The sequence below is a fragment of the Leopardus geoffroyi genome, chromosome B3 (genome assembly GCF_018350155.1).
Source record: "Leopardus geoffroyi isolate Oge1 chromosome B3, O.geoffroyi_Oge1_pat1.0, whole genome shotgun sequence".
Classification (NCBI taxonomy): domain Eukaryota; kingdom Metazoa; phylum Chordata; class Mammalia; order Carnivora; family Felidae; genus Leopardus; species Leopardus geoffroyi.
The window spans coordinates 19,623,910-19,640,805 of record NC_059337.1 but is presented as its reverse complement, the minus strand read 5'-3'; the positions used below and the strand labels follow the sequence as shown (position 1 = coordinate 19,640,805).

The following is a 16,896-nucleotide window of genomic DNA, read 5'->3' as shown; positions in this document are numbered from 1 at the left end:
ATGATTAAAATGTGATTAATAAATAGTTAATGAATAAATCAAATATTATCAGAAGATTGTGTTAAAGGCAACCTTTCTTTGTCTACCCTCTGCCCAACCCCTGGCCCTGCCCCATAGAGGAGCCATCTTTTTTAAACCCTGTTCATTATTTCTTTCTTGTAAATAATATGACTTGATCGCTTTTCTGGATGTATTAAGTTTGGCCATTTTCTATTACTTTTTTGTGGAGTTTGAGCATTTATGTGTTAGAATGCTCCCAACCTGCCATTTGACCTTATGGTCATGCCTGCGACACCACACAGCCTCCTTTGCCTGCCCCCACCCCTCACCCCCATAACTCCAAGAAAATGCAAAGGCTGCTTCTGTCAGGTTGCTGAGCACCTGAGCTGTGCCAGGTGCCGGAAGGTTCTGTGACCAAGTCAGCTGCTGCCTACAAGGGGCTGGGAAGATATCTTATCTTCCCAGTACTCAGCTCCTACCACCCACTAGATCACATGGATCTCACTCTTGGTGACAAGTGGAACATCCTAAAAGTTAAGCTTAATTTCAGCTATAAACTAGAGATCACATTTTCTGTGTGGAAGACACTGCTTTGAATGGTGTTAATCCTAAACATGTGTTATTCTAGAAGATGATTTCTAAAGATCTGATGTCTTAGGACAGGGCCTCCCATTTCCTGGATAAGTAAATGATTGTTTTCTTTCTTTTTTTTTTTAAGTTTTTTAAATTTATTTATTTTTGAAACAGTGTGTATGTGTGAGTGGGGGAGGAGCAGACAGAGAGAGAGAGAGAGAGAGAATCCCAAGCAGGTTCTATGGTGTCAGCACAAAGCCCAACATGGGGTTTAATCCCACGAACCATGAGGTTACGACCTGAGCCGAAATCAAGAGTCCAACGCTTAACTGACTGAGCCACCCAGGTGCCCCAAATTGTTTTCAAACAATTTTTTGGTATCTCAGTTTACTTGGGTTTGTGTAGACGAACCCATGGAGGACTTTGGAAAGCCTGGAGCTGCAGAGAGGGGCTCTTTGCGCGCCGAATTCCGAGCAGCGTCAGCTTTATCAGGCTGTCGGGGGGGGGGGGGGGGGGCGGTGAGGAAGCTGCAGAAGGGACCATGTGGTTCCCCGTCATTCTTGTCACAGTTGCTTGAAATACTGAGGTCATTTCATTTTTTTTCAGTCATTCTGAAGTAAAATATATCATATAGGGAAGCTTAAATCGTAGCCGTCTAAAGTTGTCACTGAAAATCCTCCTAGAAATTTGGTGATCTCAAACCAGACCACATTCCCCCATCTGTTTTTCCTCCTCAGTGCCCCATTTGTCACCTACAGTCTTTTTCTGTCAAGTCTGACTTCATTTCTGGTGGACGATGTGGTTTGGAGACTTCAGAGACCATAATTTGGCATAGAGATGTGCCTAATGGCAGTCCTTAGGAAGCTTTACCCCTCACGTAGCTTGTCATCCCAAAGGGGACATGCAACATGGCTGAGGCTGGAAAGGCTGGCCTTGCCCAGATGCCGGGCATTTGCTAGCCCTCAGGAACGGTGCTTCGGAGTTCACAGATGAACCCTTCACCTCCCAGGCAGGACGCTGAAATAGGTTTTGATCCAGTTGAGGTTGTGACTGTCCTGAACAGAAATACAAGTTCATGGCTGGGGTTGAACTGTCGTCTCCTATAACTTCTGCCCTGTGGCTTCCATGACCTGGGAAATGAACATGAAAGAGACAGCGAACACATCTCCTACACCTCAGATCTGGGTATTTTCTCCACCTCACTTTCACATTCTTTTTAGGAGACTTTTCAGGAAGGAGAAAGGTTTTTGATGCCTCGACACCTGAGAGAATGGATTGGTCTAGGAGTAACTGTGTGGTGTAAGGTGGCATATATATGCCTTTGGCACTTTAGGCCCTTGTTACCCAAGGTGAAGTCCAGAAGCAACCACGCGGGCATCACCTGGGAGCTCATTAGAAATACAGAATCTTGGGGAGCCTGGGTGGCTCAGTCAGCTAAGCATCTGACTCATGATTTTGGCTCAGTCCTGATCTCATGATCAGTCCTGATCTCCTGAATTCAAGCCCCACTTCGGGCTCTGTACTAACAGAGTGGAGCCTGCTTGGAATTCTCTGTCTCCCTCTCTCTCTGCCCCTCCCCTGCTCACTGTCTGGCTCTCTTTCTCAAAATAAATAACCATTTTTTAAAAATAAAAAAAAAGTAAACTATGTTAAAGAAATACAGAATCTCGGGGCTCCCCCTAGACCTGCCAAGTCTGAGTCTGCCATGGAGCAAAGCCCCCAGTGACCTGTGTGCATGCTCCCGTACGAGGAATGCTGTGTGGAGGCATCGTCTGTGCTTCTGGAACAATAAGATTATAGGCCCCACTTAGCAAAATGACAGTGTTTCATAAATAAATAATCCGCATGGAATAAAGATCGGCTCTGATGGGTTAAATACCTTTTTATTTGGATTTCCGTTTCTTTGAACTAGTTTCAAAGAGAATTACATACAGACACACCCATTTCTAAGGTACTTTGTGCCTTTCTTCCAGAAGGTTGACCTTTTGGCTAAATGTGAGTAACCTTTCTGTGGAGCTCATGGCCATGTGGACAGTCCCCCCGGGACACGTGGAAAGTGGAGTGAGTGAGGCAGCTTTGAGCAGCGGGATTGCGTAGGCGTGAGGGACCTCTGTGGACTGTGTTGAGAGCCTCAGGTTGGAAACTGGAGGAAATGTCAGAGTCATGACAAATAGGCACAAAAGGGCAAAGAACTATAGTCCACTTGGTCTACAAAGTGGAACGTCATGGGGCTTTCAGAGTAGTTGGATCTACTCAGCCTGGGATGGACTTGAACTCAGAGTGAGCGTAATGCCCCCTGAGTCAGCAGCAAGGCTTCAGTTGGACTCTGTGGGGATCGCAGAATTCTGTTGCAGGTTTTCTTTGAATTGGCCAGTTGTTGGGCATAAGTATCAATTTCCTCCCACTTATTTGGAAAGAAGGGTCCTCGGCAAGGACACCAAAGTTACCAGCCCTGTGGGGCTGGCAGTGCACCACCAATGGGTCCAGCCACTTGGGCGGAATGGTGAGCTCTGTCTTGGATTAGTTCATCTTTAGCTGGTGTTTGTGACTTGGTTGGATCAGAAATCATTGCTTCTGTGGATGTGGGATGGAACAGAGCTGCAGGGAGCTACCCTGACCACCACTGCCTCTCAAACACTTGCTCTCCTGTATGCGTTCCTAAAAATAAAAACCTAGGTACAGGTGAAGCGCTGGCCTTGGCTGGCATTGACCATCTGACTGCTTTAATGCGGACCCATGGCAGGGACACTGGGAAGCCCTCATAAGATGGCCATGAGCAGCCAGGGCACTCTGGACCATGACCCTTTTTACCTGTTCAGTCCTCACCCAGAATTCACAGTCCCACCCCCTCTTCTCAAAAATTAGCTTGCTCTGGAGCACCATGAAGTATCTAACTTCAGCACAGGTCATGATCTCATGGTTCATGGGTTCGAGCCCCACATCAGGCTCTGTGCTGACAGCTCAGAGCCTGGAGCCTGCTTCGGATTCTGTGTCACCTCCTTTCTCTGCCTCTCCCCTACTCATGCTCTGTCTCAAAAATAAATAAACAGTAAACAATTTTTAAAAATTAGCTTGCTCTTGGGGCGCCTGGGTGGCGCAGTCGGTTAAGCGTCCGACTTCAGCCAGGTCACGATCTCGCGGTCCGTGAGTTCGAGCCCCGCGTCGGGCTCTGTGCTGATGGCTCAGAGCCTGGAGCCTGTTTCCGATTCTGTGTCTCCCTCTCTCTCTGCCCCTCCCCCGTTCATGCTCTGTCTCTCTCTGTCCCAAAAATAAATAAACGTTGAAAAAAAAAAATTAAAAAAAAAAAAAATTAGCTTGCTCTCCAAGACATGTGCCTTTTCCACTGGGTTTTTAAGAAAGTTCACCCTCTGCCTCACAGGACCAGCTCTTTCAGTCTAGAAAAATTAATGTTATAAATTCAGCCATCAATTTTTCATCTCAGTAATACTGCTCTTTGTGATGATCGGACATTACGATGGAAATTACAGGCATGGCTCTGGAATAGAACAGCTTGTTTGAAGGCCCTTGATTTTCCCATGAAGAACAGAGAGGTCTTTCTGGGCCATCTCCTCAGTGCAATCTGTGATTCTGCAGCATTAAGCCTGTCACCACAGGCAGAAGTGCTCTATTAAAATAAAACAGGAGGGGTGCCTGGGTGGCTCAGTCAGTTAAGCATCCTATTTTGGCTCAGGTCATGATCTCAAGCTTTGTGGGTTCAAGCCCCACATCGGGCTCTGCGCTGAATGGCTCAGAGACTGGAGCCTGCTTCAGATTCTGTGTCTCCCTCTCTCTCTCTGCTCCTCCCCTACTCATGTTCTCTCTCTCTCAAAAATAAATAAACATTAAAAAAATAAAAGAATCCTTTAAAATAAAACAGGGGCCCACAGAACCATGTCCTTGGTAGCATCATACAATCTGAATGCATCCTTTTTTTTTAATGTTTATTTACTGTTAAGAGAGAAAGAGAGAGACAGAGCACGAGTGGGGGAGGGGCAGAGACAGAAGAAGGAGACACAGAATCTGAAGCAGGCTCCAGGTTCTGAGCTGTCAGCACAGAGCCCGACGTGGGGCTCAAACTCGTGAACCGTGAGATCATGACCTGAGCCGAAGTTGGATGCTCAACCGAATGAGCCACTCAGGCACCCCTGAATGCATCCTTCTTAGACCCTTGGAAGGGACATTCCGAGGGAAGGACTCCGGGCTGGTATGAGACCCACTCTTCGAAGTTGTAGCTGCCGGGGCTGACTGACACCTTGTTGTCCTTCCTGTCTAGGGTCGGCAGGGCCTGGGCTCCATTTTCGTCTGGGCATCTGGGAATGGCGGGAGAGAGGGGGACCACTGTTCCTGTGATGGCTACACCAACAGCATCTACACCATCTCCGTGAGCAGCACCACCGAGAACGGCTACAAGCCGTGGTACCTGGAAGAGTGTGCGTCCACCCTGGCCACCACCTACAGCAGCGGGGCGTTCTACGAGCGAAAAATTGTGAGTCCTCTTGGCCAGGTGGAGAGCTTAGGATCTGCTCCTCCAGCCCTTTGGGGACAAGTTTCTTTTCCCTGAGGCCAGTTTGTACTGGCTCCCAGGGTACCAACCTCCCCCATCAGCGAACTGGTTGTACCTCGAGGGAAACCCCAGTCCCTTGGCAACCTTCCCCAGGCCCTGCCTTTCTAATTTTTGCACAAAATACCGATTAAAACCCTCTCTGGCTTCAGAGATCTAAAAATAGCATTTAAGAATGGGGTGCATTCTCAGCACTGTGCCTCCTTTTAGCTCTCTAAATTTCTGTGGTCACATCGCTTGGGATCCAGCTGACCGGTTCAGTTTCAATGTGCCAAAGAGAGGAAGGGAAAGTCTTGGTTTTATACTGAAACATTTTAGAGATCTAAGTGTTCTTCCAGGCCATCCTCTCCCTAACAAAAGGACTTGCCCCAGACCCTTCAAATTGAGCACTGGTTTTTCTGTTACTTTCACTTCAATGGACATCAGTGTGATTTCTCTTTTAAAAAGTGTTTCCGTTTAGCATATGGGTGGAATCTGTGTTTCTTTTTTCCCTACAGGCTTTCCTGCTTTAAGAAAAGTAAAGAGGGGGAGGATTTTGAACTGAAATTAATGCAGAATTCAAATGCACAGTCATTAAGTTGCTTTTTAGACGTTTAAAAAATGGGACCGTGGAGCTGGCCAGACACGGTTTAATTTGAAAGCAAGCTCACTAGCATCTTTTTTATTTCTCCTGCTGCTTCATCGCATCTCGAGAAATTATTTGCAAATTTATTTTTAGGTTTTTCGGCGGGAGCATACAGGCTCCCTGTTCCCCACTTTGCTCTGTACCAGTTGAAAGGTCAGCCACGGCTGTTCCGCCACCAGCCTGGCAGCGGCCCGGGCTAGTTAACGAAGGTATTAATTTATTTTCCTTTTCTACTGGAGCACGTGCCCCTGGGACAGGCGGCCGAGATTCTGCACGGTGTCCTGTTCGTTTAGGAATCCAGCTTCATTTGAACACGAACTTGCCGGAGTCTTGTTAAACAGGCCTGCTGGCTGGAGGCGTGTGGGGTGGAGACTGGGTCATTGAACGCTTTGTACCAGAGGCTTCCTACGGGACGACCCTGTCTCTCAACCCTGGGAGCAGGGCTTGCAGCTTTATTTGCTTAATTAATCATACTGCGTGTGCACACACCTTAGCTACAAAACGCCTTGATTCTTTTTTCTTTCTTAAGTCCCTTCTCTGAGCCATAACATGGGTCAGAAGAGTGTAGTTAAGAGGATGGTAAAAGAGACAGTGAGTCAGTTCTTGCTCTGGACTGGAATTCTTCTCTGAGAGTATGGACGGCATTTTTTGTTTGTTGTTATTATTGTTTTCAGCTCAACTAGAGCCAAGTGTTTGCTCTGAGTCCCCTTAGAGAACCTCCAAGCTCTGGACTTTTGGCAGCTTGCTGTCAGCTGGAAATCAAGGCTCTGTCCCATCCATGCCCTCTAGTGAATGCCAGGCAGCATTTGCCTGGAGGGTGGGATTGCCTGGTGCTGACACGTGACTCTTTATAAATGGAGTGACACCTAACGTGAGCATCTCTTACTCAATTATTCCTTGGCTCTTTCATTCGCTGAACATGAGCAGACCATGCACGACATTTGGTCTCAGAAAGGGGGACCTGCCTGACTTGGTTGAGCCATCTCCTCCCTGTATGGAGGACCTACTGCTCGCTCCCCAGTAGCCCTTTCTCATGGGCCTCACCTGCTCTTGGGAGCTTGGCCTCCTGCCCAGATGCCCTCAGTTTCCCTCACGGGCCACCATTGTAAGTATGTTTCAGGTGCCAGCTGTGACTTTCACCAGAAACCTTATAAAGGATGTGGCATTGTGCCCATTTGCAGATGAAGATCCTGGGGTCAGGGAGGTTGCATCCTTGTCCCTACTTCCCTACCCTCAGCTGCCCTTCCTAACATTAGGTTGCCTCAGTCCTGCTGAACAGGGAGGGAGGAGCAGGCTGGTCTCTGCCAGTGTTCCTGTCCAATCCTTCCTGTGTGTGAGAGAGAGACAGGCTAGATCCTGTCTAGGTGATTGCAGCCCAGCCGGAACGTGAAGAAGGAAGATACTCTGTTTGGGAGAGGATCTGGATTGTTAGCACTAGGGCAATTCATGCTTCAGGGCTATGCAGATCGGCTACTAGAGGCTTGCAGTTGGTGAGGCTATCAGTTTCCTATTGCTGTCGTAACCAACTATCCCAAACTTAGCTTAAACAGCACAGATTTATTATCTCATAGTTCGGGAGGTCAGAAGTGCAGCAGCCTCCACGGAGTCTCTGTTCTGAGTCCCCTGAGGCTGAAATCCACGTGCCTGCCGGGCCGCGTTCCCTACCCGAGGCTCTAGTGGGGAGTCCGTTCTGTGCTCGTTCAGGTTGTTGGCGGTATTTACTTTCTTGTGGTTATAGGACTGAGCTCCTGTTTCCTGGTGGGCTGTCTGCTAAGGGCTGTTCTCAGCATCTCCTGGCCGCCCACATTCCTTGGCTTATGTTTCTCCATCTCTGTGTTCAAAGCCAGCAATGATGGCTTGGGCCTCTCTTCTGCCTCGTCTCTCTGACACATTTTTCTGCCTCCTTCCACTTCTGGGGGCCCTTGTGATTACATTGGGCCCACTGGCTAATCCAGGATATTCTCACTGATTTAAGGTCTGCTGATCAGCAACCTGAGTCCCATCTGCAGAGCCCGTGGGGAGTAGCTTGAGGGCCAGAATCCCATCTAGTGCAGCAGGTGTGGCACAGCCCAACCCCAATCGGGTGATTCCCTGGTGCTGCTTCCTCATTTCAGCTCAAAGGCAAGGGGCAAATCAGGCTGTGTGCTAGTGGGGCCCAGAATCAATTTCCCCACCCAGCTGGGAGTCAGTCAGTGCCTCAGAGGAAGGCATGCGGGGCCCCCGCAGTTTGCTGAGTCAGCTTTGCCTCCCCAAGGAGAAGGGCCAGCTTTGTGGTCCCGTACAGCAGGCGCTGTGAAAGTGGAGAACTCGCCGGGTTCGTTCTCTGCTACAGATGGAACTGGGTGCTTTGGGACACAGTCAATGATCTAAGGAGGACGTCCTGGTGGAGAGTGATCTGTGACCTTCTATGACTGACCTCTGATCTTCTGACTAAAGGCAGAGATGCTGTCTGGGCCACCTGGGCACCCCCCGCATGTTTCCAGCTGCTCTGAGGTCAGGGGTGACTTGGGGGTCATTCCCGTGGGCTAGCGCAGGTGGTCTCACCATGGGGACTCTGCCATGGAAGGCCCTCTTTGTTTCATTTTGTCTTACCTTTGTGTCTCAGCACGTACACCTGCAGCAAGGAGGTTATGCGGCTTCCAGCTGTTTGTCTTGCTTCCAGCTGTTTGTATTCCATCTCCCTTGTCTCCTGGTTCTCAGGCTGTGATTAGCTCATCCCTGCAGTGGGTCGGTGTTTTACATATGTGGGCAAAGCAGATTAGCAGGGAGTATCTGACACAAAGCTTGACTGCAGATGGGCGCCTGGGTAGCTCAGTCAGTTAAGCATCTGACTCTTGGTTTCGGCTCAGGTCACCATCTCACGGTTCTGAGTTTGAGCCCCATGTCGGGCTCTGCACTGGTAGCACGGAGCCTGCTTGGGATTCTCTCTCTCCCTCTCTCTCTCCGCCCCTCCTGCCTCTCTCAAAATAAACAAACATTAAAAAAAAAAAAAAAAAAAAAAAAGCTTGGCTGCAGAGATATGAATGCATAGTGCCTCTTGAGTAGCTTCCGGCATCTGGGAGCTGACTTAGCCTCTTATCACCCAGGTCACCACGGATCTGCGCCAGCGCTGTACCGACGGCCACACTGGGACCTCGGTTTCAGCCCCCATGGTGGCGGGCATCATCGCCTTGGCTTTAGAAGCAAAGTAAGTTCCCACTTGTCTTCTCCTCTTTTCCTTTGTTTTCTGTAAATTTTTAACACAGTAAAACACTCATAAAATTTACCATTTTAACCATTTTTTTAAGTTTATTTTGAGAGAGTCAGAAACGTTGCAAGTGGGGGAGGGGCAGAGAAAGTGGGAGACTCCGCCTTCTCCCCCGTGTACTCAGGCGGTCTTCCCTCCATCTATGTGTGTATCTAGGTCCCAGTCGTACTGGATTAGGGACCCCAATCGTATAAGGACCCCAGTCGTATTGGATTAGGGCCCACCCTAATGATCCCGTTTTACCTTAATTACCTCTTTAAAGACCCTGTGTCTCCAAATACAGTCACATTCTGAGTATTGGAGAGAGGGCTTCAATATATGAGTTTGGGAGGACACGATTCAGCCCGTAGTACTGCCTATAACCCCTCCCCCAAGCTCTGGCAATCGCCATTCTACTTTTCCTCTCTATGAGTTTGGCTGCTAAGCAGCTCACATAAGTGGAATCATACAGGAATTGACTTTTTGTGACTGGCACACATGGCACAATGTCCTTAGAGTGTATCCATGTTGTAGCATGGGTCAGGATTTCCTTCCATTTCAAGGCCATCCTTAAGGGACGTGAAGAGATCCCTTCCCTTCTTTCCTTTTTAAAATTTTTTTAGTACGTATTTTTACGTTTTTTTATTTTTATTTTTTTTTTGAGTCGGGTACAGAGAGAGCAGGAGAGAGAGAATCCCAAGCAGGCTCCATGCTATCAGCACAGAGCCTGATGCAGAACTCGGTCTCATGAAACTTGAGATCATGACCTGAGCTGAAATCAAGAGTCGGATGCTTAACGGACTGAGCCACCCAGGTGCCCCTCCTTCATTTCCTGGTTAAAGCTCACCGCCTCCTGCCCTTTGTAGGGCCACAGAGAGCTGGGTGGGCCAGAACCCCAAGTCTACCTCCCATGCTGCGTCACATACCAGAATCCCCCTTCAGGCGGCCACAGGCTGATCTTTATAAACTTTAATTGATAAATTGATAATGCAGTGGTGACATTTCATCTGTCATAAGCCAAATAAAAACTCTAGGTTGTTAGTGTCTGGATGGGTCAGAAAGAACATGCAATTATGGTGTCAAAAACAGATTCAGTTAAGGCATCAAAACTGGCTCGGAACATGCCAGCCATTTGAAATTGCCAGTTGTAGATGAGATTTTAAATTATTCAAAAAATCACATTTGGGTTGCTTCAATCCTCACAATTGTGTATGTTTGCATGTTGATTCCTACGAGGCAAAAGGGCATACAACTCAAATGCTACCAGTTTAACAGAGGAATAACTAAATATTTTCGATTTGCAGGCCAAAGCACTGGCTTCTGTGTCCTGAGGCTCTTTAAAAAAAAAAAAAAAAAAAAGCAAACAACTCTAAATAATTACTTACTTGTGTGGAAAGTGGCATTCACATACTTAGCAATTCATTGTTTTATATTTCCTTCCATTCTTTATTGGAAACATGCAAGGAATTTTGTTAGTCAAAACTAAATAGAAAGCAAGCTTCATTTCATGCCAGCTTGTCCCATTAAACTTGGCCTGTGGACACATGAAAACTCTCATCTTCCTCAGTATTTTAGATGCTCCTCAGAAGAGTACAGGTGGCGAGTCAAGCAAACTTGAAAACAGCATCAGCTTAAGGGTGTCTGGGTGGCTCAGTGAGTTAAGTGTCTGGCTTCAGCTTGTGTCATGATCTCATTTTGTGAGTTCGAGCCCCACATCGGGCTCTGCTGACAGCTCAGAGCCTGGAGCCTGGTTCAGATTCTGTGTCTCCCTCTCTCTCTGTCCCTCCCCCACTCACACTCCATCTCTCTCTCTCTCAAAAATAAATAAATATTTTTAAAAATTTTTTAAAAAGAATTTTATTGAACTGAAAACAGTGTCAGCTTTGAGCATTTAAGCCTGCAGAACCGGTCAAGGCAGGGATGGGTTGTAACAAGGGACCCTGCAAGCCTGAGGTGAGGAGATTGGAGACGAGGCCAGCTCACGTGTCCAGGGAGCAGGCCTGCTGCTCACCTGCCTGGCATTGCCTTCACACACTGTTCACTTGTAGGTAGAAGGCGTCAGGGCAAAGCCAGATCGTCCCAGGTGGAAAAGGTCTCAGGGGGTCAGGGAGGGCCTGTGGGCAGCATGTAACAAAAATGAAGAAAGACCCTCACGTGTAAGAATTGTGCATAGGTCATCCTGGTTAGTGGCAGTCTTGGGACTTTCCATCAATCCCTTCTTTGTTGAAAAACATTTTCAATGCCATTTCTTAGCTGTATTTTTCAGATGACTATATTTGTGTTTTTGGTACCAGAGTCCAAAATAAAATGGAAGTCCTTATAATGAGATGGTTTCCTTTTTTTTTTTAAGTTTATTTATTTATTTTGAGAGAGAGAGACAGCATGAGAGCAACAGAGGGGAAGAAAGAGAGAGAGAGAGAGAGAGAGAGAGAGAGAGAGAGAGAGAGAGAATCCCAACCAGACTCCACACAGGCAGTGCAGAGCCTGATTTGGGGCTTGAACTCTCAAACCATGAGATCATGACCTGAGCCAAAATCAAGGGTCAGAAGCTTAACTGATTGAGCCACCCAGGCACCCCATGATCGTTTCCAATAATGTCCCTTTCTGCACCCATTCTGTGCTGCCCTGAACTCTGAAGTTCATGCTTCCTGGCTATGCTGAACTCCTGGGTGGACTGGCTTTAGCCATCCTTGATAGGATGCCGACATGAGTAGTAACATGTCAGGCCACACAGGTAACAAAGGCTGTGGCCCCACCCCTGGCTGAACTCTAAAGCCTGTGCCCGTATGAAGCCTTGGGCCACATGGAGCCTCAGAAACCCCCTTGAACTATGAGGTTGGCCACGGGGCCTCAGGAGGGGGAGTGGATATGGGGCAGAGAGCCGAGCGAAGACCTAGAAACTGGACTAATGGACATGGCTGAGGGAACATGGCCAGGAGGCCAGTGAGGTCATTGGCACAGTGGCAAGAACATGCTGGAGAAATCCCAGAAGCCTGGGGCTAGTGCCTGGAGAGTGAGCCCCAAGGGAGGAATCTACTTGTGCCCCAAGACTCAAACCACAGTGAGGTCCCAGTGGACAACAGACAAAGAGGTGGAAAAATAGAATGGTTCAGCCACTGTAGAAACTAGTGTGGTGGTTCCTCAAAAACTTAAAGATTTACCATGTGGTCCTATAATTCTGCGGGTGGGTATCTACCCAAAGAAATGAAAGCAGAGACTTGAAGAGCTCTTTGTACACCCATGTTCATAGCAGTGTGACTCACAATAGCCAAAAGGAGGAAGCAAGTCAAGTGCCTACTCAATAGATGTATGGATAAACAAAATGTGGTCTATGCAAACAATGGAGTATTATTCATCCTTAAGAAGGAAGGAAATTCTGACACATGGATGAGCCTGGAGGACATTATTCTGAGTGAAATCAGCCAGTCACAAAACGACAAGTACTGTAGGATCCCATTTGTATAAGGTTCCCAGAGTCGTCACGTACATAGAGACAGAAAGTAGAATGGTGGTTGCCAGAGGACTGGGGGGGGAAGAGGAAACGGGGAGTTAGTGTCTCATGGGGACAGAATTCCAATTGGGGAAGATGAAAAAGCTCTGGAGATGGATGGTTTGTGATGTATGTACAGCAATGGGAAGGTACCAAGGACATGCACTATACAGAGAAAAATGGTTAAGAGGGTAAATTTTATGTTATGTATATTTTTAAGCACGCACAAAGAGTGGGTGATCGGGAAGACCATTGTAACCACTGTGGGCTAGGGCAGGCACTGGTCAAGAGGAGGGGGTGCAGACTGTATTTAAGACAGCGTCTGGGGGCGCCTGGGTGGCGCAGTCGGTTAAGCGTCCGACTTCGCTCAGGTCACGATCTCGCGGTCCGTGGGTTCGAGCCCCGCGTCCGGCTCTGGGCTGATGGCTCAGAGCCTGGAGCTTGTTTCCGATTCTGTGTCTCCCCCTCTCTCTGCCCCTCCCCCGTTCATGCTCTGTCTCTCTCTGTCCCAAAAATAAATAAACGTTAAAAAATTTAAAGAAAGACAGCGTCTGTCTGCGACCTGGTCTTAATGCTGTGGACAGAGGGGGTTTGAGAGAGTATCATCTATCATCGTAAGATGGATCCTGGTTACAGAGGCGTTAAAAACGTGGGACCATGTATCTTAGACTCAAAAAATTCTGATCTGTGCATTTTTATTAGTGGGCATGTGTTCTTTCAATGAGATGTTTCCACTTTGCACCAAAACAAATATATTATAGATTGGGAATTACTAAACTCTCAAATTATAATTGGTAGCAGGTGGATCTAAACAATGACAGGGTCTGGGAAGATGATGGCTTAAGCATGCTGTCATGCACCACAGCCATTTACTTGTTATGATGAAGAATAGGCCCTCTCGTACTTGTAAAATAAGGAGGTCCCTCTCCGCTGCCACAATTTCGTCTCTAGGCCTTGAGCACTCAGGCACACCTTGGTAGCAGGGCTGGGATTTTAACGCTAGGGATTTTAGGTCACCCGTTGCACTATTTTATCTTAGGATTTAATCCCTGGAAACCATTCTTTACAAAGAGGTTATAAAATAAGCCCTCGCTGAGGAATGGAGTCTTCGGGAATTCCTTAAGTCCCCACTCGGGGCTGGCTCCCGTCGTGCCACAGTGGATGGTCCTGTGAAGCCATTGTTTTGACCTGTGTGGACTTCAGCGGTCTGTCATTGTGTCATTGCAGCAGCCAGTTAACCTGGAGGGACGTCCAGCACCTGCTGGTGAAGACATCCAGGCCGGCGCACCTGAAAGCAAATGATTGGAAAGTCAACGGTGCTGGTCATAAAGGTGCGGTGGTGGCTCCTGTTGGGCTGGGCGGGGACCAGTCCTGGGGGGGCCCAGTCCTGGGGGGCCCACTGGGTCACCTGCTGGAATCTCTATTAAAGGGTTGACAGGAGCTTCTCAAAAAGAATCCCCAAATGACCTTGATTGTGTGTCACAAGAGTGAGACATATGTAGCTAGAGATTTAAGGATGGTATTCTGGGACCTCACACTGACATTAAGGAAAAAAACCCAAGATCGGTAGAATTCAGGGTTCCCTAAACATCATGACTTTTCCCACATCCAGGGACCACCTGTACCAGTATTGGTATAATAGTTCTCTTTAAATTGACTTGCATTTTTTTTTTACATAAAGAAATATATGTATTTTGGGGGCGCCTGGGTGGTTCAGTCAGTTAAGCCTCCGACTCTTGATTTTGACTCAGGTCACGATCTCATGTGAGCTCGAGCCCCGGGTCAAGCTCCAAGCTGGATGTAGAGCCCACTTAAGATTATTTCTCTCCTTCTGCCCCTCCCCTGCTTGTGCTCTTTCTCTCTCACTCTCTCTTTCAAAAAAATATATTTGTTAAAAGGAAACTTTATTACATCTAGTTAAACACGGGTTTGGTGTGTACTTTTATTTCTTCCTAATGCACATCCAAACAAATCCATGACTATTGAGATAAATAAATAATGTTTATTTGTGCGCCACCTAAGGGCAGCTTGCATTCTTAGTCCTGAGTAGCAATACGATTTTGAAACTGGCCCTCAGTTTCCTTATGTGTACAATGAGGACCCTGAGATAGCTATGTAAGTTACTTTCTAACTATAAAACTTCTGTCTGTGTTATAAAAGTAACTCCTAGAACAGCAAGGCTTCTTCCCCCGATCCAGCCTGGGACAGACATAGGTTCCATGAAATCAACCTGCAGTCAGGGCTTGTAACCCAGCTACATGGAGCCTCTTAAGCAGATAATTATAGGACTGTGCCATTGGCTTTGTTTGTATGGCTTCTTACCAGAGATGCTTGAAAAAGATTTCCATTCAGCCATGGTATGTTAGGGAGGACTTTTTCTCCTTTCCTGAAGCTGAGGCCCAACTATTTCGACACCAAGCCTGATACTACGAGTATGTGTAAAATATAGGGCAAGTGGTGTTATTGTGAGTTCCAAGGGACATTCCTTTTAATAAGAAAGCCATTGATCAGGCAGGCCTAATGCATCTTTGTTTTGCAGGAATGCTGGTGGTAGTCGTGTGCTGTAACAAGAGCTGACCTACATTTCAATGTTGGCCTAATTAAATAGGAAAATAGATTGTATCTAGTTCTTGACCTTGCCTCTTAAATTAAACTTTGAAACTCTCCTGCCACGGCCAAATTAAACACTGGCTCAGGCCAACTCACAAGTGCGCACACCGTGCCCCTCTCCCCAAATGCCGTGAGAGGTTAGCAGGCCAAGAAGATGGCAAAAAAGATGAGCGTGGCCCTGCTTTCTTGTTTATTGCACATCATGGTCGCGTGAACCAACGGGTTTAAGGCTTTGTTTCTCTTGTCTGGTTCATGACTCAGGGAGCCCAGATGCCGATGAGTCCCTTCACTATACAGAAACCCAAACTTGTCTCCCAGAAAAAAAATAATAGGTCCGAGTAGGAAACACTTCTTTTCCTACTCAGCACCGGAGTGGGCCACATTGGCTGGCCCACACCCCTGACCTGAAGGAGTACAGACCAGGGAGAGGGTAAAGTGGCTGGGATCTTGGAGCAGTCCTCAGAAGGGCTGGTCCTGCGGCCCGGGACTTCCAGGTGATGGCCCTCACCCTTGCAGCCACGGAGTGACACAAGTGGTCTGTCCCGTGGCAGTTGTGGATCAGGTGCCCTGCATGGGAGCCAAGTGGAGTGTGAGCGCAGAGCCTCGCTCCATTCCTGGGGGGCAGGATGAGGCGGGGTCTGAAGGCTCTGTCTTTCCAGTTAGCCATCTCTATGGATTTGGCTTGGTGGACGCGGAAGCCCTCGTCACGGAGGCGAAGAAGTGGACGGCGGTGCCCTCCCAGCACATGTGTATCGCCACCACAGACAAGAGGCCCAGGTGAGGCTCAGCGCAGGCACCGCGTGGCTTTTCAGGAACGTCAGTGCCGACCTGACTCTGCTGCCAGGTTCCGCAGGGGGAGGTGTTCACACACACAGTCGCGTGCACATCAGTGGGCATAGACCGTGCATAGACGTGTCTGTGTTTTCTCATACGGATTGTTGAGCTGGAAAGGAGTCACTTAACTCATGACCGTTTGGAGGTATTTTGCTGTCAGTTATGGTTTCTCCTCTTGCTGCAGATTGCCCCATGGTGGGGAGCCAGACCCATGGCCCCTCGTGTTGGAAATTCTTACCCAGGATACTTAGCAGAGCTGACCGGCCCAGCGATCAGCCCTGCCCACTGGAGCAGCTGTGATGGGGGTCGTCTCTGTCACCTGGGAGCCCTAGCTGCAGCCCAGCCCACAGTGCGACTTCCTCAGCCCAGAGCAGGAGTGGCCGTATCTCTGTTGCAGAAGGGGACTTATTATCCAGAGCGCAGAGTGCTTTTCCTCTGCTTCACTTTTATCTGGTCTTGATAACTAACCTTCCTAAGGTTTAAGCACCAGGATTTTTTTTTTAATTTTTTTAACACTTATTTATTTTTGAGAGACAGAGTAAGACAGGGCACAAGTGGGGGAGGGGCAGAGAGAGAGGGAGACACAGAATCCAAAGCAGGCTCCAGGCTCCTAGCTGTCAGCACAAAGCCTGACTCTGGGCTTGAACCCACTGACCACAAGATCATGACCTGAGCCAAAGCTGGACTCTCAAACCAACTGAGCCACCCAGGTGCCCCAAAGCACCAGGATTTTTTAACAAGCCTTGAGCTGTAGGACCCTGGCTTTGTCTCTCTTGCACGGTTAGGACACTCCCGGTGTCGCCCTTTGTAGTGACTTGCTCTAAATCAGATGCATTCATTCATTGGAATTTTTGTTAAAAAAAAAAAAAAAACAGCCACAGAGTAAATCAGATAGCAAGAACCCTACTCCATCAGAAGAATAAATCAGATGATTCTTCTGAATTCTGCCATAGCCACTCTACTTTTTTTAAGGAGGA

The 16,896-nt window shown here is 47.9% G+C and overlaps 1 protein-coding gene across 2 annotated transcripts in view; it reads left to right on the top strand.

Moving 5' to 3' along the window:
* Positions 1–16,896, top strand: part of PCSK6 (proprotein convertase subtilisin/kexin type 6) — a 193,090-nt gene that overhangs the window by 102,324 nt on the left and 73,870 nt on the right. For both annotated transcript variants that reach the window (XM_045448813.1, XM_045448812.1), the window contains exons 8-11: positions 4,847–5,059; positions 8,846–8,946; positions 13,703–13,806; positions 15,745–15,862. In XM_045448813.1, the coding sequence (XP_045304769.1) occupies positions 4,847–5,059; positions 8,846–8,946; positions 13,703–13,806; positions 15,745–15,862 (536 nt within the window). The remainder of the gene's footprint in view (positions 1–4,846; positions 5,060–8,845; positions 8,947–13,702; positions 13,807–15,744; positions 15,863–16,896) is intronic.